Below are 22,498 nucleotides of genomic sequence, written 5' to 3'. Positions count from 1 at the left end.
TTTATTTTGGTCTTTACAAAATATGTTTTTTATCTTTAAAATGTTTTAGATAATTTTTTTATTGTTCAAAACCTTTTTTTATTGTCCAAAGTGTTTTAGAAAGCTCTAAAGTATTTTAAAGATGGAAAATAAAATAAATATATTTTAAAAGATTAAAATAAAAAAATTACAAGGATGAAAAAAATACTAAATTACATTAATAAAGATGAAAAATATATATAAACCTAAAATAAATAATGATGTGATGATGCAATAAATTTTCATTGGATATTGGTGTAAGAAAATTATATATATATAAATTAAATTCATAAAAATAAAATAAAAGTTAGTTTGTACTACTATTTTTTTTTATTACATTACGTAATAAATTAAATTGATAGAGATATGGAGAGAGTAATGAGAAGTGTGAACATTATTGTTGGGTAATTGGGTTGGTCGACGGAGAATAGAAGAGAATAGAGAATGGTCAAAGTGAAAGAAAAAATAAATAAATAAAGGAATTGAAAATAGAAGGCGCGGTGCGTGCTTCTCCCAAAACTCCAGCGTAAGCGCAGCCTTTTCACCAAATTGTCAACTATCCATCTTCGTTATTTGCAAATTCCGTTTCCTTTGAATTACAATTTACATTTTACAAGACCGGAAAGACAGCCTCCGATGTTGCTGTCGTCGTGTTCGTAGGTTTTATTCGGAGACACAGTTTTTCATTCTTCCAATGGCCCAGTCTTTCGGCCAGACCGAGATCAACTGGGACAAGTATTCTTTCTTCTTATTTTTTTTAAATTTTTTTTTAATTTTCTGAATGGTGCTACTGATTTATCATTTTTGTTCTTGTTTGCTGTATTTCGAGGACAGACCCGTCATTTGAAAACCATAAATTGGTATACTGTGGCCCCTAAAGTTTTTTTTCTTTCTGAGTAATTTGATTAGGGGTGGGGGAGTTATGGATTCTGGTTTCTTTGTATTTTGTGAATTGAATGAAAATCATAAAAGGGTAAGCTAATCTTCTTCAAAACTTGAAAAAAAAAATCTTGTGAAGTTCCCAATTTGATGGGAACTGCTGAAGAGTGAAAGACTATTTGTTAATAATACATACAAGCTGCCATCAGTGCAAAACTGCATATGGGAAATTCATTGTGTTCCATTCTTTACTTCACTGCTACCGGTTTTTTCCATATTCATATTGTGATTTACTCTATAAAACGGCTATGTTGAGTTCATATGTATAAGATTCAAGGTGATTGCATTCTACTGTTTGAATCAATGAATTGCTTCCATTTTCCTATTAAGTTTGGTATGATTCTAGATATGGCCTTTGTAAATTTGTGTGTTCTATCTTCTATCTGGGGATGCAAATTCTTCATGAAGATTTGTCCTTCTTCCATCTTGGCCTTGTTTTGATTTATTAATAACATATCTTACAGATATTGTGACCTTTTTGAGCTCATGGTATTATTATGAACTTTACACCTACAGGCTTTTATCCTAATGAAGTTCACCCAATTCTGCAGGCTTGATAAAACTAGGTTCTATGTCGTAGGAGCTGGACTCTTTACAGGTGTTTCGGTGGCACTTTACCCCGTTTCTGTTGTGAAAACTAGGCTGCAGGTTGCCACAAGGGATGCTGTAGAGAGAAATGTGTTTTCTGTTGCAAAAGGACTACTTAAAACAGATGGCATCCCTGGTTTGTATAGAGGGTTTGGCACGGTTATCACTGGTGCAATTCCTGCCAGAATCATATTCCTCTCCACTCTAGAGACCACAAAGGTGGCTGCCTTCAGAATGCTTGAACCATTTAGACTATCTGAAACTTCTCAGGCTGCCATTGCAAATGGAGTTGCAGGCATGACATCATCGCTTTTTGCTCAATCTGTGTTTGTACCAATTGATGTGGTATGACAGCCATGCTATATACTTACGAATATGGATATGATGATACCATAAAATGCATCTTCTCTGTTGTTAAAATATGTTCTTTAGGCAGCTCAACTATCCATTTATCATTTTTGCAAGTTTGGAACATGGGAGTTTGTTTACTGGTTTTCTATCATATCAAATCTGATACAATTCAAAACAAGTGTTTATTGTTCTCATTTTTGTTTATGATTTTAAAAGTAACACGAAGTGTTTATTTAAATGCTTTCTATTGTTTTTTAATCAAATTCTCAGTGGGGAGCTAATGCTTCTAAATTTTTTAGTTAGGGCTTACAATGTAGGACACATAAAAGGCAATAGTTAGTTCTTTAAAGCTCAGAAAATTTATTTGGATGAAGGATAGAAAGAGAGGTTTTGCAGTGATGTGCTTAGACTTCATACCAATGGTATATTCTGTTGGATCATGATGCAAAATAAAAAAAATACCATGTTTTCAAGTTTATTTGTGCTATAATGTCTTTTTTATTGCTGTGATGGGGTTCTACTGATGCTTCTTTTAGAGCATTCTAATGAAAGATGCTCAGATAAGTACGAAAAGTGATTTTTTAAGTTTTGCTCTGCCTCTTTTTTTTGTTGCAGTAAGGGAATTCCTTTTCCTGTTAATTTGGTCTCATCTCTTTCTGGATAAAATTTTCTTCTTTTACCTTAACATGGATAACTCTAGTATTAATTCACATTGAATGATATTCAGGTTAGCCAAAAGTTGATGGTGCAAGGATACTCAGGCCATGCCCAATATAGCGGGGGTCTGGATGTTGTTCGCCAGGTTTTAAGGACTGATGGCATACGGGGATTGTATCGAGGGTTTGGTCTGTCTGCTATTACTTATGCCCCTGCCAGTGCAGTATGGTGGGCAAGTTATGGTTCAAGCCAACGCTTCATTTGGAGGTAAGATATGGTAATACCTGGTTTTTATGCCTTGAAATTGAATCGATGTTGCATTAACTTTTAAGTTATTTTTATATTATATCAATTGACTCTGATTAGTATGAATGTGTTGATAGTGTTCATAAATCTTCTTAATCCATTAATCAGGTTTTCTTTATTAAAATGCGTGGTGTCTTCTACACAAATGTTAATTACTAGTAATATGCATACATGAGTTTCATACATAGCTTATAGGTATGTGTTCCAACTATGTTAGAGTTATGGATAGGTATGTGTTCCATCTATGTTAGAGTTATGGATGCCTGTTGTGTTCCAAGGACATGAAAAAACTGCAAAAAAGCACTGGCACAGTGCATTGCTTAAATCTGATAAATATTTTTGAAGTTTAATGTTAGCTTGGTCAGATTAATGTAACAGATTCAATCTCTAAGCATGGAATTACACCAGTTGCAATGTATGATGCAATAACTGCATCTGCATGCTGGCAGTAGCTGACATTAAGTCAGGAAAGCTATAATTTCTTCTTGGCTGAGAAACCCTGCCAAAAGAATAAACTAATTTTGCAGTAAACTTGTGATTTCAATTTTTTTATGGTGGTGAATTTTGTAACAATTGGGTACACTTTTAGTACATCTGCTTGCTGTTATTTTTATTTCTATTTTATCATGCAAACCCAATATTAAAAACAATTAGCACGTGGTTGCATTAACAGATTCCTGGACCATGGTGCCAAATATGATGAAGTCGCTCCTAGTCTGCAGAAAATTATGTTAGTTCAGGCTACTGGAGGGATTATCGCTGGTGCAACTTCATCCTGCATTACAACCCCATTGGATACTATCAAGACACGATTGCAGGTTTGCATAATCTCATTGACCAGGTTTATTTCTTTTGTTTAGTTTATTGTTCTGTGATCACTACAACTGCAGAGTGAGCTTTTTCTCCTTTGTGTACAGTTCTATTCATGAATCTTCTCTTTCTGTGCACTTTCTTGCTATAATATAATCCGAAGGTCTTAGACTGTAAAGATGAAGAGATAATAATACATTTGTTACTTCAGTATATAATATATACAGATTTAGTTCATAATTTTTAGTATTTTTTGTTCTGATTACCACCTATTGAAGTTTTTCTGACTGGCTAGTTCTACACTCCAGGTAATGGGACATGAAAATAGAAGCTCTATAAAACAAGTTGCTAAAGATTTAATCAATGAAGATGGTTGGAGAGGCTTTTATAGAGGGTTTGGTCCAAGATTTTTTAGCATGTCAGCATGGGGTACTTCAATGATATTGACTTATGAGTATCTGAGTAAGAACTCTTCCTCTCTGATTACATTTTCTTTAAGTGTATGTGCACTTGTTTTTATGTTTATTATTTGTTTATGTTTTCTTGTTACGTACAAGCAAATATTTTAGTAATTGTTCAACTTAAACTAACATATAATAATTGATTTAATTAGTTATGTCCTGACATCTAATGTCATCATCCTAGTCTTCCATTGTAGCTATGTTGAGTAACGCTACTGGCAACATTTTTCTACTTTTATATCTAAACTAGGCGTGGGCCCATAACCCGTTAAAACCAGCAGAAAGAAAAATGAAAAAGTAAAGAAGAGAGTAAGAATAAAAAAAAAAGATAAACCTGCAACACACCACAAAATGACACGTCAATTAAAAGCTGACCTACATAAACCTACATTTAATTGCACTTGCTTTCTGTGTACATATAGCTAACCTAAAAGCATTTCAACTTTTTCTTTGTGCAGAACGCGTATGCTCAAAAGATGAATAGATGCAATTGGTCTGAAAGCTTTTGCCGATCTATTAACCAAGATTAGGATGATGATGTTGAGTCTGCACCTTCAGCATTGGAGTTGCTGTTCAACATTTATCACTCTTGGACTTGAGGGTTAAACTTTTAGCAGTACAACTATACTAACAGATTATTCTGAAAACACTCGCTAGATATGAATATGGCAAACTTCCTACCAGAAAATAAATTGCATCATTCTTTTTTATAATTCTATTGGATTTGATGTATTCTTTTATAGCATTGCTGTGGATACTGTATCATGGAAAGGAAGGAAATAGATTGCAATTAAATGTATTGTAAAGAAATGTCAAGAATAAATTTGAAATTCTAAATCTTACTATCTCTTTTATTCCAAAAAGGGGAAGTTATTGCAGATATTTTTGTTTACATATTGTTAAATTTTACATTTCTACAATGATAATAGTTTTATTATATTACAAGCATGCAATGAGGATAGCTCTACAATAGCTAAGATACTATTTGTGGACTTTTTTTCCAGATTTGAGAATATAACTAAGAAACAAGCTAACAATGCAATGGTATATTACTATAACTCTGAATGAGGGATTTTCCAACAAGACAAAAAAAAAAAAAAGCAATAGAGAAACAAATGATGAGCACACTGTAGAAAAAACGAAGATAAACAGGATCCGTGGCAGGATAACCAACAAGTGGTAGATGATGTAAGGAAGAAAATAATACCAATGCCAATATGACATGCATCTATCAAATTAACCTAGGCTTAAGTAGGTGCCTCCTCGATCTAGTCGAGATTGAGCAATGTTGCTAGATAATTCAGATATAACGACCTCTAGTGTTCCTGTCATATAGTATAAAGGATTCGGTGCGGAACAACAATGTCAATATCTCCAAGTTGCTCATCCAATATGGCATTGAATTTCTTCATTTGAATTGCACTTAGTGCTAGCCCAACTTCAATGCCACCACGTTCTTGGTTTCTACAATCAGAAAGACACATGGCTCCTGCATCATCAGCATGAAGTATTTCACTCATCTTTGGCCTTCCCCACCCGAAGTCAGTCTCATACACATTCAGCTTTGGTGACCCTGCAATTATCATCACATGTTGTGATTGTCTCCCCAATTCCCTCCTACGACGACCCGAAACTATCCATTCAAACCCTTTCAAAGGGTCACCCCTCAGACCTCTAACCTCCCCTCCAATAGCACTCACTGCCTCCAAAATACCGTTTTCTCCCACCAACTTCTCCTTCTGAAGTTCCACGTGGCAAATAGTCAAACAGTTTCCAAAGTAAGTTGATGGAACTGAAAGCTTGGAGCGGTTACGACAATCAGCTAGGAAAGTCAAGCAGTAAGAATCATCATCCTTGGGATCAGTTACTTCGGTATCAGGGTCTTTTGATTTTACCTTACATACCCAAATCAAAGAACATGTCACCACAAAGGTTGACAAGTGCAATGTCTCGAGACCAATGCTTTTACATTTAGTACCCGCCCATTTCTTTAGCTTTTCAACTTGGTCACAACTTAGAATGATTCTGTGACGCACCATGTCGCTATTGCTAGGAGCATCATAAATGGGGCACGTGGGTTCCATTATTCTCGGTGGCGAATTCCATAGTTCTTCCAAGAAAATGGACCTAAGCCCATTTGAGTCTTCAACCATTTCCCTGTCGCACGGGTGTTAAAAAAAACTTAATCTAACCAAACTGTTTCAGAATCGGATCAAACCAAACTGTTAAAAAAACTAAATCGAACTGTTTGAAAATATATAAAATGCTTGTTGATATTACTGTTTCCAGCATGTGAAAATACGTTCATTGTCTGTTGAGAGAAGCAACACACTTGTATCTTTTGATCTAATCGTTTGAAGTTTTCAAATGGTAACACAAACATGCCATAGGCTGAACCGAACTATAAAAACCGTATAATTTTTTTGATAGAATGTAAAAATTCTCCTACATCCATTCTTTCTTCTGCGAATCAATGCAGAAAAGCAATGTCCAATTCAGTTCGAAAACAATTCAGTTATGTTCTTACAATTCAGAAAACAGTCTTTACTAAACCAAAAACCAGTTCAATTGGACTTGGACATACTGTTTCCCAGTTAGGTTTGACTGGGACAGTGGGACCATTGTTTTAAATTGCGGTTGCACGTGAGTAAAAAAAAGAAATCTTTGCATTGCGTGTAATTGCTGATCGGGAGGTATTCCCTCAGTCTGCAATTGCTGTCACGATGTGATTGTGGTGACTCGAAAAACCTTATCGTTGCGCCTCAATTACGGTTGTTGTAGACAACAATTTAAAATCGTCTGGGACAAATCATTTTTCTGTTGAATTCAGTATCTTTTTTTTACTGGACTGAACCATAGATACCCTTATCTGTGGTGCAATGGGAGTGCAAGATGGGATTGAAGAGAAGAAGCCTTGTCCCCATTGGACCCACAAACAGAGGCCCAAAATTTCATGAAGTGATGAAACGCTCTACCATCGGCAATGGCGTGTCTGAAAGTGACACACACACTAAACCCCTTGTTGTCGAAAACCGTGACCTGAACCGTCATAGATGGGGCTAGCAACGTGCCATCTTCTAAAACACGTGGCGAGGGAAGCGTAGGAGCAAAAGGGTACACGTGTCCAACATCTCTCGGGGAATCAGATACGAGGTTGTCGAAGTCCGAGGTGGTGGATTCTGCGACCGTGAAAGAGACGGAGTCACCTTGCGAATAGAGGATGTGAGGCTGGTGTGGCTTCGGTGGAAACGCGATTTTCGCGGCGAAGGGGAAGAAGTGTTGGAGAGTGAGGGACACACACACACACACACACACACACACACACACACACAAGTACGTTGTCCATTATCTGTTTTATACTCTCTTATACTTTACACTTTTGATAGGGAAGCACACAGCAGCAGGAAACAAAGAGCAGATGGTGCCATTAGCAGAAGTTCAAGCACAAACAGATCAAACACAAGCAAAGGGGTGCAAACAGCAACAAAAAGAGAAGAATGGTGAGACCTGCTTACCTTAGTGACTTCAGGATCGTGCAGGAACATTGTGTGCAGGATGGAAGATTCGATGCTGGCCTTTAGGAGACAAGAATAACCAAATTGCTGAATTCTGAACATTCTATAAATCATAAAATGCCAAAATTAGTTACATAGAATTCAGTATATATATGACTATGTAATAACAGCATGAATCAGGAATGAAATTGGCAAATTACTCTCCTCTCTGCTCTTCTTCTTCCTCTGGAGGTTCTGGTGCCTCGAAGCCAGCTCTTAATTTCCTGCATTTATGTTCTGTTTGTAACAACTACGCTGCCTCTTATTTATTCCCCCGTTTTATTTATTCTTATATCAATATAGTACAATATTTGCCGTGTAGTGTTTGTTCTTGCTCGATCTGGAATCATACCCAAGTTCAACTCCATAATTCATGGCTGACACAGTGACAGTGAAAGTGATAGAACAGTGTGAAGTGAGCCCTCCACCAGATACGGTTCCTTCAACCTTTTTCCCTCTCACTTTCTTCGACCTTCCATGGCTATGTTGCCTTCCACTCAAACGTATTTTCTTCTACCACTTCCCTTATTCCTCCCAACACTTCCTCCAAACTTCTCTTCCAACTCTCAAACACTCTCTTTCCCTCACTCTCCAACACTTCTTCCCTTTCTCTTCCAACCTTGTCTTCCTTCCAAAGCCAAACCCCCCTCACATCCTCTTCACACAAACAGATTCTAATTCTATCTCCTTCAGCGTAGCAGAATCCACTGCAGATTTCACCACACTTGTCTCTGACTCCACCTCGTAACTTAAAAGATGGAACTTTTCTTATCCCTCTCATGGCCATTCAGGTCACTGTTATGTCCCATTCTGGCTTCACCATATGCATCACTTTCAGACACGTGGCTGCAGATGGAAGAGCTTTTCATCACTTCATGAAATTCTGGGCATCTATTTGCAAGTTCAAAGGAGACTTGGGTTTGGCTTCCCTTGAAGGCTCTCTTCCTCTGCCGTTGTACAATAGGGACATCATTCAAGACCCAAAAGGCCTTAAGCTCGTTTTCTGAGAAAAATTGTCGAATTTGTTACCAGAAAATGTAGAGTCCAAGGGGGAAATACGCGATGTTGCTAGTGACAGGGTGTGTCACACGTTTGTTTTGAGCCATGACCATGGTGAGAAACTCAAGAAATGGGTGTCTATTAAATGCAAAAGCCATGGTCTAGCAATGCCACAACACATAACAACATTTGTGGTAACATGTCCTTTGATTTGGATTTGTAAGGTGAAATCAGAAGAGGCTGAAGTTGGTAACATAGTTCCCAATAATGACGAGTCCTACATCTTGGCCTTTATGTTAGATTATTGTAATTGTCCGGAATGTTCAATTCCATTTGAATATTTTGGAAATTATTTGGTTTGTGGCAATGCTGAAGTCAAGAGGAGCAAGCTTGTTGGAGAAAATGGTGTTGTGGAGGCAGCCATTGCTATTGGTAGTGAAGTTAGACATTTGCAACGTGAAACGTTTCAAGGGGCTGAAACTTTGATGTCAAATTTAACAGAATTCGCCCACATGACAATACTCGCAGGCTCACCGAAGCTTCAAGTGTATGAAACAGACTTTGGGTGGGGAAAACCCAAGAGGAGTGAAGTAGTTCATGTGGATAATTCAGGAACAATCTCCCTTTCTGACTGTAGAGACAAAGAAGGTCGAATTGAAGTTGGGATAGCACTTCAAAAGACTCAAATGAATAGATTTATTACCATTTTGGAAGAGCACCTTACAAAAATTGCAGTTCTTGACTGAAAATCTCCATTCATATCCACATGTTCATTAATCTTCTTCAATAGTCATGTTATTGTCCTCTATGGAGCAAGGTTATTGGACGTCCATGTTATGGTATATTTGACTTGGATCACAGACACCAAGCCTCGCGTATAATGACTTCGTGACAATGTCACAGATATTTTTAGTCTGATGGTAGTAACTATACAAAAAATGTTATGCTGATGGAAAGAAATTTCAAGTTTCATTTGTGTTTCTTCTTTTCAAGGTTAAGAAATGTTTCTCTAATAAGAAAAATTCTGATTGTATCTTAATTGTATTTTTATTGTCGAGATTATTAGCTATATCGATACTGATTTGTTTCTACAACTGGCTGTAATTGTTAGCTTTTCTAATTATATTAACTACTAATCTAAAAAATTAAGGTACAATTAAAATGCAATTAGAATTTTCTTCATTATGTTCTCAAACTGATAGCTCCGATCCGGTGTTTAAAGGGCTCTTTGAAGTGGCAGTATCATCTTCAAAAGTTCTACTTTGAATCCACGTAGTCATAGCTTGATAGAGGCCAAGTCTAAGATTTTGAATGATCTGCGGATTGTAACACCCAGCGAGCTTACAAGATAATTAACTGTCACCATAGAGTCCATAGTAGAAATTATCCTCAAGAGTACGATTATTTTGCAAAAGATTAAACAAATAAAGTTACTGAACATATTATGATGCAAGAAAGGTTTACGCAATTCACCAACTCATGGGGAGCTGTCTGGGAACAGAATTTATTGCCAAGCTTCATTTGAATCTTTTCATTTTTCTCTTCCACTGTCCACAACACAACGTGCGCTATATATCAGATTTAGCAATTAGAGTGAAGAATAATCTTCTATCTTAACAATATATCCTAAAGTAGTTGCACACAAAAGGACAATGCTGCTTGAAGAAAATCAAGCCAAGCTGAATCTTTAAAAAGGCATTATTAATCCTACTAAGAATCCTGCTTATTTCCTTGCAATTGTCTAGTGCTGATATTTTTCCTGAGGCGCGTTCAATTCTTTCTAACTTCAAGGAATTGACATCTATTTTTGGTGAATTCAAATATTTGCTCCCTTTAATTGAAAAACCAGCATTCATTAACCACATGCTCAGACGGACGAAAGTTGTCAGTTATTTTTCAAAGATTGGACAGAGAAAATTGAAGACAGAAGCTCTTCTATACTGTTGCAGTGTAAAGTTATGGAGCCCAGGATAAACACGATGAAAAGTAAGAATAATAAATAATATAAGCTCAAGAAAATAACATATAAAAATAAACTTTTATCTTAGCATTATGTAGTCCAGAATAAACAAGAGAAAGAGTAAGAATTATATAGACAAATTTCTTCACAGCTTTCAGATTTATACTAGTTAAAGATTTGGCATTGACAATCAGATTCAGAAAGCTAAAAACAAGGATAGCTACAAAAGCTACAGATATCTCAATTTAACTTAACTACTGCAAAAAAGTATACAGTGACTGTTTTGTTTGATTACATTTGGTAAGTGTGTGTAAAGAAGCGCTATATTAGGTTAATAATGGTTTTGGACAATAAGGTATATTCTCCAATAATGGTGTTTGTGATATCTGCTTGTTCCTGCAACGACAGAGCATGCTCAAGTTCTACCTCTACTTCACCCATTGTTGGTCGCTCATGTGCTTCATATTTCACGCACTTTCGGGTGATATCTATGAAGACTTGCCAACACTCTGGTGCAATCTTTCCTTTGATATTAGGATCAATTTTCTCCTCAACAGGCTTCTCAAGTTCTGTTGTTACATATATCCTTCCACACACAACTTCAAGTAGAACCATACCAAATGAGTAAACATCAGTTTTATCTGTGACGGTGTGGTCCGTGAGATGCTCCCTAGCCAGGTAGCCAAAAGTACCTATAAGTGAAAGTATTAGCTTAATTTATCTGACAAAAAAACATTGTAGTAGTAACCTCATAAAATAAAACATTACCCACAACAGAATCTACTTTAATTGGTTTTGGTTTTGACATAAAACGTGGTCCCAGTACGCTAATGCCAAAATCTGTGAGTTTTGGCTTCATGTTGTCATCCAAAACAATGTTGTTAGGTTTGATGTGACGGTGAATGATGGTGCGCTTGGCTCCAGCGTGAAGGTAGTGTAGTCCACGTGCTGCTCCGATGCATATCTCTACCCTTTTCTTCCATGACAGTTCCCCACCTTGTAGCCGTTCATTTAGAGATCCATTGGACATGTACTCGTACACAATAATCTTCTCATATTCGTCGTTGCAGAAACCTACAAGAGAGACGATGTTAGGGTGACGAAGCTGGCAGAGCAATTCTATTTCGCTTTTGAACACTTCCCATGCTTGAATATCTTTCACTTTAAATCGCTTTACTGCAACTGCATAATCAGAACCATCATTATGTTGAAGACAACCTTTATATATTTTGATACCAAATGCTCTAATGTCAATAACTCTGTTTTGATCAAAGTCGTTGGTTGACTTCCTAAGATCCGCTAGAGAAAATTTATGGCACAACTCTTCTATTATTGTTGGATACTGTCTCTGAGATGAACTTGAACGGTAGAGGCCAAAACATTTGAGAAACATTCTTCCAATTACTTGTCTCTTACTCAGAAGCATCCATCTCTACTCCTCTTTTTGTTTATATGCATTTCGTGAGAAACTAGAGATGAAAACGCGTTTCAACATTCATTTGGCATATATGGAATGGTCAAGGAGGACTGCTTCTGTGCATTCATTATGGAAGGTGGGTGGGCATTTGCATAGATAAGATAACATGACTTCCCACAGTTTTCAATTAGTTAACAGAATAAATACACAAATCAAGATTTATATAGATTTAAGGTGAATTTAATAAGTCCCTAGCCTATCCCTGTTCCATGCCTACAAAAAAAAAAGGATGAATTTAATAAAAAAAGGATTAATTTTACTACTTTCCATAAAACTATTTATTCATTTTGGTGCAAATTTTAGTCACATTTAATCAATATTAAATTTTCATTTCAAGTAAATTGAATAAATAAAGAACAATGTAATATAGAATTAATTACAGTAAACACAATCAATTACAGAAATGTAACACATTGATGGTAAAAATGGTAAGTACAATTAATATTACATTGAATTTTTAGGTTATAAATAAAGAAAATAAAAGTCTAGTGATATGAATTAAACCTTTTTTTTTGTTACTATGTTATTAGTAATTTTTGTCACCATGTTATTAGTAATTGTTTCTTTTGAGGTCTTAATCCAACCAACTTACTGCTGTTGTTTTATGTAGTGACTTTTCCTTCTTGGGCTAGAATATGCAAGAGGACTAATTATACTTTACAGGACAAATAAAATAAAATAAAATTTAGATTCTTGAAGTTCCATTGGATCCTGCTATCAACAATAGATGACTAACTAATCCACTCTATTGCAATTAAATACTCAGTTTCACCAATGAGTTATGAGAAGATCTTATATAATATTCCAAAGCTTGCTGTTTCTATTGATCTGTTTTCTGTCCTTATTAAAGTTGTTTGTTATTTTTCCAAGAACGGACAGAGAAAATTGAAGACAATAGCTCTTTTATACATATCAGTTTCATTTAGTATAGAAGTTATGAATTCTGGAATAAACACGAGGAGGAGTAAGAATAGTATAGGCTCAAGCGAGAATTCCTTCACTGCTTTCAAATTTAAACTAGTTCAAGAAAATTACAATGACAACTTCAGATACAATAAAAATGCTACAAAAGCTAGAGATATCTCAAAGAAGTGTTACATTAGGTAAGAATGAGTAAAAATGAGCAATGCATAATTGGTAATGACTCATGTACCTCCATGCCTTGAGGTTTTGAGATAGATGTGGTGTCTAAATTTACTTGGATTATTTGCTTGTGTCCCTTTGATAGTGATCCCCAAAGATGTTACCCCCTGTGTTGATTTGAGCTCACCAAATAACTAAGGAAGCACGTTTTCTAAGTCACTGTCTTCTGTGATATCTTCTTGGTGAAATGAAGGAACATGCTTCAATCCCCGTACCAGATATTGGTTAATAATGGTTTAGACAGTAAGGTATAATGACCATTGATCTATGTGATATCTGTTTGTTCCTGTAAGGACAGAGCAAGCACAAGTTCCACCTCTACTTCACCCATTGTTGGTCTTTCATCTGGTTCATACATCATGCATCTTTGGGTGATATTTATAAAGACTTCCCAACACTCTGGTGCAATCTTTCCTTTGATTCTGGGATGAATATTCTCCTCAACAGGCATCTCAAAAAATTCTGCTTTTGGTATCATTTTTACATATTTCCCTCCACACATTACATCTAGTAGAACCATATCAAATGAGTAAACATATTTGCTTAGTTTAACGAATAAAAATCCATTGCAATAACCTCACAAAATAAAAGAATCAATGTTTGTAAGACAGATGTGACGGTGAATGATGGCGCACTTGGCTCCAGCGTGAAGGTAGTGTAGTCCACTCTTCTTCTATGCAAATCTCTAACCTTTTCTTCCATGACAGTGCTTCCGTATCCTTACCTTGCAGGTGTTGATATTAGGCATGTACTCGTATACAACAATATTATCATTTTTGTCGTTACAGAATCCTCCTATAAGAGAAATGATGTTATGGCAGAGCAACTCTATTTAATTCTGAACTCTTTCAATGATTGAGAGTCTTTCACATCAAATCGCCTCACTGTGACTGTGTATTCAGAAGCATCACTATGTTGGAGACAACCTTTATATAGTTCTTCAAAGAATGCATCTACAACTACTCTGTTTTGATTAAAGTTGTTGGTCATTTTCCTTAGATCGGCGAGAGAAAATGGATGGCATAACTCTTCTATTACTCTTGGATACTTTCTCTGAGATGAACTTGTGTGCTTCCTACCGCTGAAGCCCAAACATTTGAGAAACATCGTACCAATTTATAATAGCTGCTGGCTTAATTACTTGTCTCTTACCAAAAACATTCACCTCTACAGCTCTACTCCTCTTCAATTTATAATAGCTAAGCCTGTCTTTTCTTTTTGTTTCATTTATTTATTTACGCGTTTCCTTGGAATGGCGAGTCCTCCACGAGATTGCTTTCGTATCCCTATGGTTACATTATAGTATCAAATGGTGAACAATAGAAATGCTATGGTGGCCAATAGCAACCTCTAAGTTACTTATAACTTTGTGTTCCTTCTCCGTTCCTAATCCAACCCACTTATTGCTCTTGGGCTAAAATATGCAAGAGTGTTGGCCCACTTTGTTATTAAATTCGAAGCTTTGCATAACAAATAAAAATAAATAAAATTACACTCTTGCAGTTCCATCGAATTTCGCTATCAACAACATATGACCAACTACTCATCCACTTTATGCCATTAAGTATTCAGTTGCACCAATGAGTATGAGAAGACATTCTATAATGTACCATTGCTTTCTGTTTCTATTGATCTGTCCCGATTAAAGTTGTCGGTTGTTTTTTTAAGATTGGACCGAGAAAATTATAGACGGTAGTTATTATGGTTGTCTTCTACATTAGTTTCATGTAGTGTAAAGTTATGGAGTCTAGAATAAACACGAGTAAGAATAAGAATAATATAGGCTCAAGCAAAAATCTCTTCACTTCTTTATACCAGTTCAAGATAATTACAATGAAAACTTCAGATACAATCAGATTCAATATGCTGAAAGAAAGGATCACTAGAAAAGCAAGAGATTGGAAGTGATGTCTAGTTTATTTGTATTTGTTGCTTGTGGCCCTTTAATAGTGATCTTCTGAATGTTTGCCCTCGTGTACTGATTTGAGCTCACCAAATAACTAAGGAAACATATCTTCTAAGTCAAGTCACTGTCTTATGTGATATCTTCTTGGTGAAATAGAGCCTGCTCAAAATATTCCCGCACCAGTTTTAGGTCAATAACGGTTTTGGACAATAAAGAATATTCACCATTGGTGTTAGTGATATCTGCTTGTTCCTGCAACAAGAGGGCATGCTCAAGTTCCACCTCTACTTCTCCTATTATTGGTCGCTCATCTGGTTCATGCTTCACACATCTGTGGGCGATATCAATAAAGACTTGCCAACACTCAGGTGCAATTTTCCCTTTGATATTTGCATCAATTTTCTCTTCAACAGGCTTCTCCAGAAATTCTGTTTCTCTTGGGTGTATTAAATATTGCCTTCCACACACAACTTCTAGTAGAACCATACCAAATGAGAAAACATCACATTTATCTGTCACGGTACCATTGATGGCATACTCCGTAGCCATGTAGCCAAAAGTACCTATAAGTGAAGTATTAACTTAATTCAACTGACAAAATTTCATTGCAGTAAGCTCATAAAAATAAAACAATAATTACCCGTGATAAGGTCTAGTTTGATTTGTTTTTTCTTTGTCATAAAACGTGATCCCTGCACATTAACGCCGAAACCTGCAAGTTTTGGCTTCAAGTGATCATCCAAAAGAATGGTACTAGGACTGAGGATACAGTGAAAGACAGAGCGCTTGGCTCCAGTGTGAAGGTAGTGTAGTCCACGAGCTACTCCAATGCAGATCTCTAGTCTTTTCTTCCACGATAATGCTTCTGCATCTCCACCTTGTAGGTAATCAGCTAGAGAACCATTGGACATGTACTCGTACACAATAATCTTCTCTTTTATGTGGTTGCAGAATCCTATTATAGAGACACAATTAGGGTGAAAAAGCTGGCAGAGCAATTCTATTTCCTTCTTGAACGCTTCCAATCCTCGTTCATTGAATCGCTTTACTGCAACAGTATAATCAGAAGCACCCTTATGTTGTACAGAGCCTTTATATACTTCACTAAATAATCCACGTCCAATTACTCTGTTTTGATCGAAGTTGTTGGTGGATTTCCTAAGATCGGCCAGAGAAAATTGATGGCACAACTCTTCTATTACCGTTGGATACTTTCTCTGAGATGAGCTTGTATGAGTAATGTTCATGGAACCGCAGAAGCCCAAACAATTGAGAAGCATTTTCCCTATTTGTGGCACGTGCTTGCTTGATTTGTTGTCACTTACCCGAAACATTGACCTCTACTTTTCAATCTTCAAAGTTAGACTGTTTCACTCACCATCTCCGAATTTCCTACTTCTGGAGAAATCCAAAGTTGACTGGGCATGTATCAAACAAATCGGTCAACTAGAACGGTTGCGCATTAGTTATGGAAGGTGGGGTGGGGATAGCTAAGCTTGTTGGTCAACTTGAACACGTGCTTGCTCTCTTGGGTTAATACGACAAAAAAAACTTAGTTTCATCTAAATTATTTTTTTAATTTATTTTAATCCTTTAATTTAAATTTTTTTATTTGATCTTATAGTCTAAATTAATTTGAGTGATCATATCATATAAATTTAGTCCTATCATTTACATGTATATTTTAAAGCAATTTAAAATTATCATCAAGTAATTGTAAGATGTTACAAAGTCGAGTTTCTTAAGGTTGTTGAATCAATTTAAATGATAAAATCAAATTGAATTAATTTTAAAAATTAAAAAATCAAACTGAATTAAAAAAATTAGTTAATTAAATTAAATCTAAAAAATAAATTAAATGACCCACAAACTAATTTAACCAAAAATAACGTGATAACATGACTTAAATATTCCAAAATATTGTTAATCGATAACATTTTTTTTATGTATGAATGAAATATAGCTACATAAAATTTACAACGTTGAATCAATTCCGTTACACTTCCTTCATTAACGTTTTTATTTATAAGAGAGACACAATTAGGGATTTAGGGTGACGAAGCTGGCAGAGTAACTCAATTTCATTCTTGATCAGGTGGCATCTTTCCCTGCTTAATTAATTGAGTAATACAAATGTCCACTCATTTTGCGGAGAATTGGAAAGTAGAGAAGAGAGAAACAAAGCAAAAGAAAAGAAAAAAAAGGGATAAGTATAATAGCTGAAAATGAAAATATGATCAAAGAGAAATATAAAAAAAATGATTTGGAAAAGGAAAATTGTGTGTGTCGAGTATTTTCTTAATTAAAAGAAAGTTTTTAATTAACTTATAAGTATATATTAAATATGCTTTTTTAAATTAATCATTATTTTGTTATATAATTTTTTATATTCTTAACTAATATCCATTATATTTGTTTAGTTAAACATTATATGTCTTATTAACTATACATATTTTCAGTTCGCACTGACCAAAATTCTTTAATTTCCAATAGTACCATATGATTTCTCTAAAATAAATGATAAAAATGAAATAAAGAAAAAATAGTATTATGAAAGGTAATCTAAAAAATTATTCTATAAATAATACAATTTAACTGAGCCGGATTGTATTGTAGGTGATAACCCATCCTACAAGTTGACAAAAATAATCTTTGATGATGCAGGCACTCATGCTTGTTAAACAGAGCACACATATGTCATCTTTTCCGAGCAGACAAATAACCGTCGAAATTAGAGAGGAATTTCCATTTTTAAAGTATTCTTAGCTAACATACATACAAAGAAGATGATTGGAAATATTAGTTAGAAGAATAAGTTGTATAGTTTTTAGTTTTATAAAAAAGGGAAAGGGAGACAAATAATGATATTGGTGGTAGTTGTAAGAGAAATCTTGTATATCTAAATACTTAGTCTTTAATCCAACTAAATAACGTTGTGCGATCAATTTAACCAAACTCACCTAGTTGTTAATATTGTTAGGAACTCGGCTCATGAAACTAATCAACAAACACAATAATACCACAGCAGGTTTGTAGCAATGTAGCCCAAGAAGAGAAAAACCAAGCACTCCTTACCTTGAATCTCACTGTCACAACACGTTAACTCCGTTGCCAACACCATTTCCTTGATCGGAATACTGTGGCATCTTATCATCTTCAATCCATCTCTGATCATTGATCAGGTTCCAACTAGTTAATTGAACTGTAAATTTTCTAACTTTGCAGGACAACAAAATAAAATTACACCAAAATTTCTCTCTTGAAGTTCCATCGGATCCCTCTATCAACAATAGATGACCAATTCATCCACTTTATTGCCACTAAACAATCACTTGCACCATTAAGTATTAATATGATTTGTATAATGTCCCAAAGCTTTCTCTTTATGTTTAAAGTTGTCAGTTATTTTTCTATGATTGGACATAGACAATTGAACACAATAGCTCTGTTTTGCATGGTTCCCCTCTATATCAGGATCTTTGGTTCTTGTGATGTTATGGAATTCAGAAAAAACACATCAAGAGGAACAGTATAAAGGTAACAAGCTCAAGCAAGAATTCTTTCACTGCTTTCTCATTTATACTAGTTTAAGTTAATTACGACCACAGCTCTAGATACAATCAAAATGCTAAAAGCAAGGATCCCTACAAAAGCTAGAGATATCTCAATTAAACTAAGCTACTCATAAAGTACATAGTGATTGTTTTGTTTGACTTACTCACCAAATTACCTAAGAAACATGTCTTCTTAAGTTACTATTGGTATTTGATAACAAGTATTATAACCTTAGGTTTTTATGATATCTGCTTGTTCCTCAACAGCAAAGCATGCTCAAGCTCCACCTCCACTTCCCCAATTGTTGGTCGCCCATTTGGTTCATACTTCAAGCATCTCTAGTATCAATCTCTTCCATGTTAGATTCCAGTTCCACTCCCATGCCAATAATGTGGTGGAAAATAAGGTATAATCACCATTGGTGTTTGTGATATCTGCTTGTTCCTGCAACCACAGAGCATGCTCAAGCTCCACCTCTACTTCACCCATTGTTGGTCGCTTGTCTGGTTCATATTTCAGGCATCTATGCGTGATATCTATAAAGACTTGCCAACACTCTGGTGCAATCTTTCCTTTGATATTCGGATCAATTTTCTCCTCAACAGGCTTCTCCATAAATTCTGTTTCTGCCACCATTTTTACGTATTTCCCTCCACACACAACTTCTAGTAGAACCTTACCAAACGAGTAAACATCAGTTTTATCTGTGACAGTACCATACAGGGCATACTCCATAGCCAGGTAGCCAAAAGTACCTATAACTTAAAGTATTAGCTTAGTTTATATGACAGAAATTCATTGTAGTAGTAACCTCATAAAATAAAACATTACCCACAACAAAATCTACGTTAATTGGTTTTGGCTTTGACATAAAACGTGGTCCCTGTATGCTAATGCCAAAATCTGCAAGTTTTGGCTGCATGTTGTCATCCAAAAGAATGTTGCTAGGTTTGATGTGACGGTGAATGATGGTACACTTGGCTCCAGCATGAAGGTAGTGTAGTCCACGTGCAATTCCTATGCAGATCTCTAGTCTTTTCTTCCATGACAGTTCCCCACCTTGTAGCCGTTCATATAGAGATCCATTGGACATGTACTCGTACACAATAATCTTCTCATCTTTGTGGTTGCAGAATCCTATAAGAGAGACACAATTAGGGTGATGAAGCTGGCAGAGTAACTCTATTTCGTTCTTGAACTCTTCCCGTGCTTGACTGTCTTTCACATTAAATCGCTTTACGGCGACTGTATAATCAGAACCATCATCATGTTGAAGACAACCTTTGTATACTTTGATACCAAATGCTCTAAGGTCAATTTGTCTCTTTGGATCAAAGTTGTTCGTTGATTTCCTAAGATCGGCCAGAGAAAATTGATGACACAGCTCTTCTATTATTGTTGGATACTTTCTCTGAGAGGAACTTGTGTGCTTGGAATGGCTGAAGCCCCAAAACTTGAGAAACATTCTTCCAATTACTAGCCTCTTACCCAGAAGCATTCATCTATACACCTCTTCAATCATTATAGATGTAGCTTGCCCTCTTTTTGTTAAGTGTTTCCCATTTTGTTAGAAAGATGAGATGAAAACGTGTGGTGCCATCTCCCTATTTCCTCCAGGAGATTGCTTTCGTATCCCTACATTTATTCATTTGGCATATATCAAATGGTCAACTCTGGTTGTATTTATTTTTTTAGTGTTTTAAATTTGCCTCTTTTTTAATTCACAAAAATTAAATGGTCAACTAAGACTTCTTTGGCGTATTCTTTAAGGAAGGTGGGTGGTGGGCATGGATAACTTCTCTGTAGCTTCCTACAGTTTTCAATTGATTAATAGAGTAATAATAAACAGGTTTGTTCATTAATCTTCTTCAAGGGTCATGTTATTGTCCTCTAAGGCCAAGGTTATTGGAATTCCATGTTACAGTACATTAGACTTTGATCAATGACACACTAAGCATCGCGTACAAAGATGTTTTACCGATTATTATATATTATATCTGTCACGGTCATGGCTATTTTTGCTCTAATGGTGGTAACATATAAATGTTATGCTGATGCAAAGAAATTTTAAGTTTCATTTGTATTTTTCTTCTTTTCCATGTTAAGAAATGTTCTTCTCTAATTAATACAGTATTAGATTTTGAGTAAATAAGATTTTGAGTAAAATTACACCAAAATTTCTCTCTTGAAGCTCCATCGGATCCCGCTATCAACAATAGGTGACCAATTCATTCACTTTATTGCCACTAAACACTCACTTGCACCATTAAGTGTTAAATATGACTTATTCCAAAGCTTTCTCTTTATGTTTAAAGTTGTCAGTTTTTTTTTCTATGATTGGACATAGACAATTGAAGACAATAGCTCTGTTGGAAATAAAATTAATGTTACAGTTATTCTTATACCTACTAGATTTTAGACCCTACAACTTACGGGTATATATTTTGTGAATTCTTGGAATATTAATTATTTAAAGTCTATTGTTTAAGTTGATGTTATTTAAATTATTCTATTAATTTTTATTGGAATTACTTTATTTCATTCAGAATAGCATGATGGATGCAACTTGAAATATGATCAAAGGTTTGAGAGCTAGTAAAATTCAATGATGCTCTAACTAAAGTATGAGAGTAACATTGTTGGTTGCCTCCTTATGAAACTCTCCATTTAGTTTGGGATAACTTGTAAAGAAGCCTTACATTTGGACAAAATAATTTGCAAATCAGAATATGACCTAATTAAACAATTTGAAACAGAGCCATTTTGTCCCAACCAAGCCACATTAGAAACATTAATAATTAGGCGAACCTAGCCAATTTGGATAAGCCTGTGTCAGATTGGATTAAATTCGATTGCCTCTGAAGCAGGATAAGTATATCAACTCTACCAATAAGGGATGGAAGTATCAAAAGCGCCATAAGAAAATTAACTCAATTTTTATTGTTATCAGCACAGCTATTTAGTGCGAAAATGTATCTTACGAGCACTATTATATATACAATTCTGTCTTGGTCGCATGATTGAAACTCAGGCTAAACTTGAATACTACTTCAACTCATCATCCCTTTAATTGGATTCTTAATCTCAGAGAAAACTCATCTGAGATCAACACAAAAGATTCTTTCCTGCCATAGCTACGATCTCCGTCGCTTGTCGTGCTCAATCCAGTGTTCGATCTCACTATAATCTGAAATATGGCTACTGCCATCTTCATAATTAACAGCTCTATCCTGAAACTGAAGAACAAACTCCAACAACCCAAATTTGATTTCCATGGAAGGCCGTTGATTTCCATCCTCAAGCAAACAGCTCAGTGCAACCTCACCAAATTTGTGCAAACATTGAGGTGCTATTAAAAAAATTGTAGTGTATAAATTAATTTTATGTTACTTATGAGTTAAATTCAAGGAGAAATTTAATTAGTTTTACATTTTTTCTATTTTCTATTAATACTTATGGAAAAAATTACTTAAACTGGAGTTATGTGTGGAAATTTCAGCGGATAAAAGTATGTTGAGTGATTTGTGTACGCGCTCTATTATTTAAACATAAAAAACATTGAATATGATATTGTATAGAATTAAATAATTATAAAGAATTCTTGGTCAAGCTTACTTATTTTCCAGATAAATTTCGAATTAATTAAAATTTTAAACATTTTGTCTAAACAAAAGGGGAAAGTACAATTATCTCTATAAGACTATAAAAAAGAAAATAAGATATTTGTTTAAAAATATAATTATCTTAGAAATAAATATTAAAAAAAGAAAAATA

The 22,498-nt window shown here is 35.1% G+C and overlaps 4 protein-coding genes and 3 pseudogenes across 4 annotated transcripts; 2 read left to right on the top strand and 5 right to left on the bottom strand.

The window, feature by feature from the left end:
• The first annotated feature begins 504 nt into the window (after positions 1-504).
• LOC114397747 (solute carrier family 25 member 44-like) lies at positions 505-5,010 on the top strand. The gene is made up of 6 exons (XM_028359933.1): positions 505-753; positions 1,509-1,890; positions 2,624-2,820; positions 3,533-3,677; positions 3,978-4,131; positions 4,589-5,010. Exons 1-6 carry the CDS (start codon positions 713-715, stop codon positions 4,612-4,614), a joined length of 945 nt encoding a protein of 314 aa, XP_028215734.1. The 5' UTR covers positions 505-712; the 3' UTR covers positions 4,615-5,010.
• A 448-nt stretch (positions 5,011-5,458) lies between these two features.
• On the bottom strand, positions 5,459-6,283 carry LOC114397431 (anthocyanin 5-aromatic acyltransferase-like). Its single transcript, XM_028359467.1, has one exon. It carries the CDS (start codon positions 6,281-6,283, stop codon positions 5,459-5,461), a length of 825 nt encoding a protein of 274 aa, XP_028215268.1.
• Positions 6,284-7,276: 993 nt separating this feature from the next.
• On the top strand, positions 7,277-9,662 carry LOC114397745 (annotated as a pseudogene).
• A 1,198-nt stretch (positions 9,663-10,860) lies between these two features.
• Positions 10,861-12,161, bottom strand: LOC114396811 (receptor-like protein kinase ANXUR2). The gene is made up of 2 exons (XM_028358982.1): positions 11,412-12,161; positions 10,861-11,335 (listed from the first exon to the last, which is right to left on the bottom strand). Exons 1-2 carry the CDS (start codon positions 12,067-12,069, stop codon positions 10,965-10,967), a joined length of 1,029 nt encoding a protein of 342 aa, XP_028214783.1. The 5' UTR covers positions 12,070-12,161; the 3' UTR covers positions 10,861-10,964.
• A 935-nt stretch (positions 12,162-13,096) lies between these two features.
• LOC114396812 lies at positions 13,097-14,400 on the bottom strand (annotated as a pseudogene).
• A 645-nt stretch (positions 14,401-15,045) lies between these two features.
• Positions 15,046-16,566, bottom strand: LOC114396809 (receptor-like protein kinase ANXUR2). Its single transcript, XM_028358981.1, has 2 exons — positions 15,810-16,566; positions 15,046-15,732 (listed from the first exon to the last, which is right to left on the bottom strand). Exons 1-2 carry the CDS (start codon positions 16,501-16,503, stop codon positions 15,299-15,301), a joined length of 1,128 nt encoding a protein of 375 aa, XP_028214782.1. The 5' UTR covers positions 16,504-16,566; the 3' UTR covers positions 15,046-15,298.
• A 2,135-nt stretch (positions 16,567-18,701) lies between these two features.
• LOC114396810 lies at positions 18,702-20,362 on the bottom strand (annotated as a pseudogene).
• Positions 20,363-22,498: the final 2,136 nt, after the last annotated feature.

The sequence above is a fragment of the Glycine soja genome, chromosome 18, assembly GCF_004193775.1.
Source record: "Glycine soja cultivar W05 chromosome 18, ASM419377v2, whole genome shotgun sequence".
Classification (NCBI taxonomy): domain Eukaryota; kingdom Viridiplantae; phylum Streptophyta; class Magnoliopsida; order Fabales; family Fabaceae; genus Glycine; species Glycine soja.
The sequence above is the reverse complement of the archived record's forward strand: the minus strand, read 5'-3'. Positions and strand labels throughout refer to the sequence as shown.

Bases quoted from the DNA above. Each gene is read 5' to 3' on its own strand.
- LOC114397431 (XM_028359467.1), bottom strand. From the start codon at position 6,283: ATGGTTGAAGACTCAAATGGGCTTAGGTCCATTTTCTTGGAAGAACTA.
- LOC114396811 (XM_028358982.1), bottom strand. From the start codon at position 12,069: ATGCTTCTGAGTAAGAGACAAGTAATTGGAAGAATGTTTCTCAAATGT. The intron at 11,336-11,411 runs GTAATGTTTTAT...TTTCACTTATAG, and splicing joins TAAAGTAGATTCTGTTGTGG to GTACTTTTGGCTACCTGGCT.
- LOC114397747 (XM_028359933.1), top strand. From the start codon at position 713: ATGGCCCAGTCTTTCGGCCAGACCGAGATCAACTGGGACAA. The intron at 3,678-3,977 runs GTTTGCATAATC...TCTACACTCCAG, and splicing joins CTATCAAGACACGATTGCAG to GTAATGGGACATGAAAATAG. The intron at 4,132-4,588 runs GTAAGAACTCTT...TTCTTTGTGCAG, and splicing joins ATTGACTTATGAGTATCTGA to AACGCGTATGCTCAAAAGAT.
- LOC114396809 (XM_028358981.1), bottom strand. From the start codon at position 16,503: ATGTTTCGGGTAAGTGACAACAAATCAAGCAAGCACGTGCCACAAATA. The intron at 15,733-15,809 runs GTAATTATTGTT...CTTCACTTATAG, and splicing joins CAAACTAGACCTTATCACGG to GTACTTTTGGCTACATGGCT.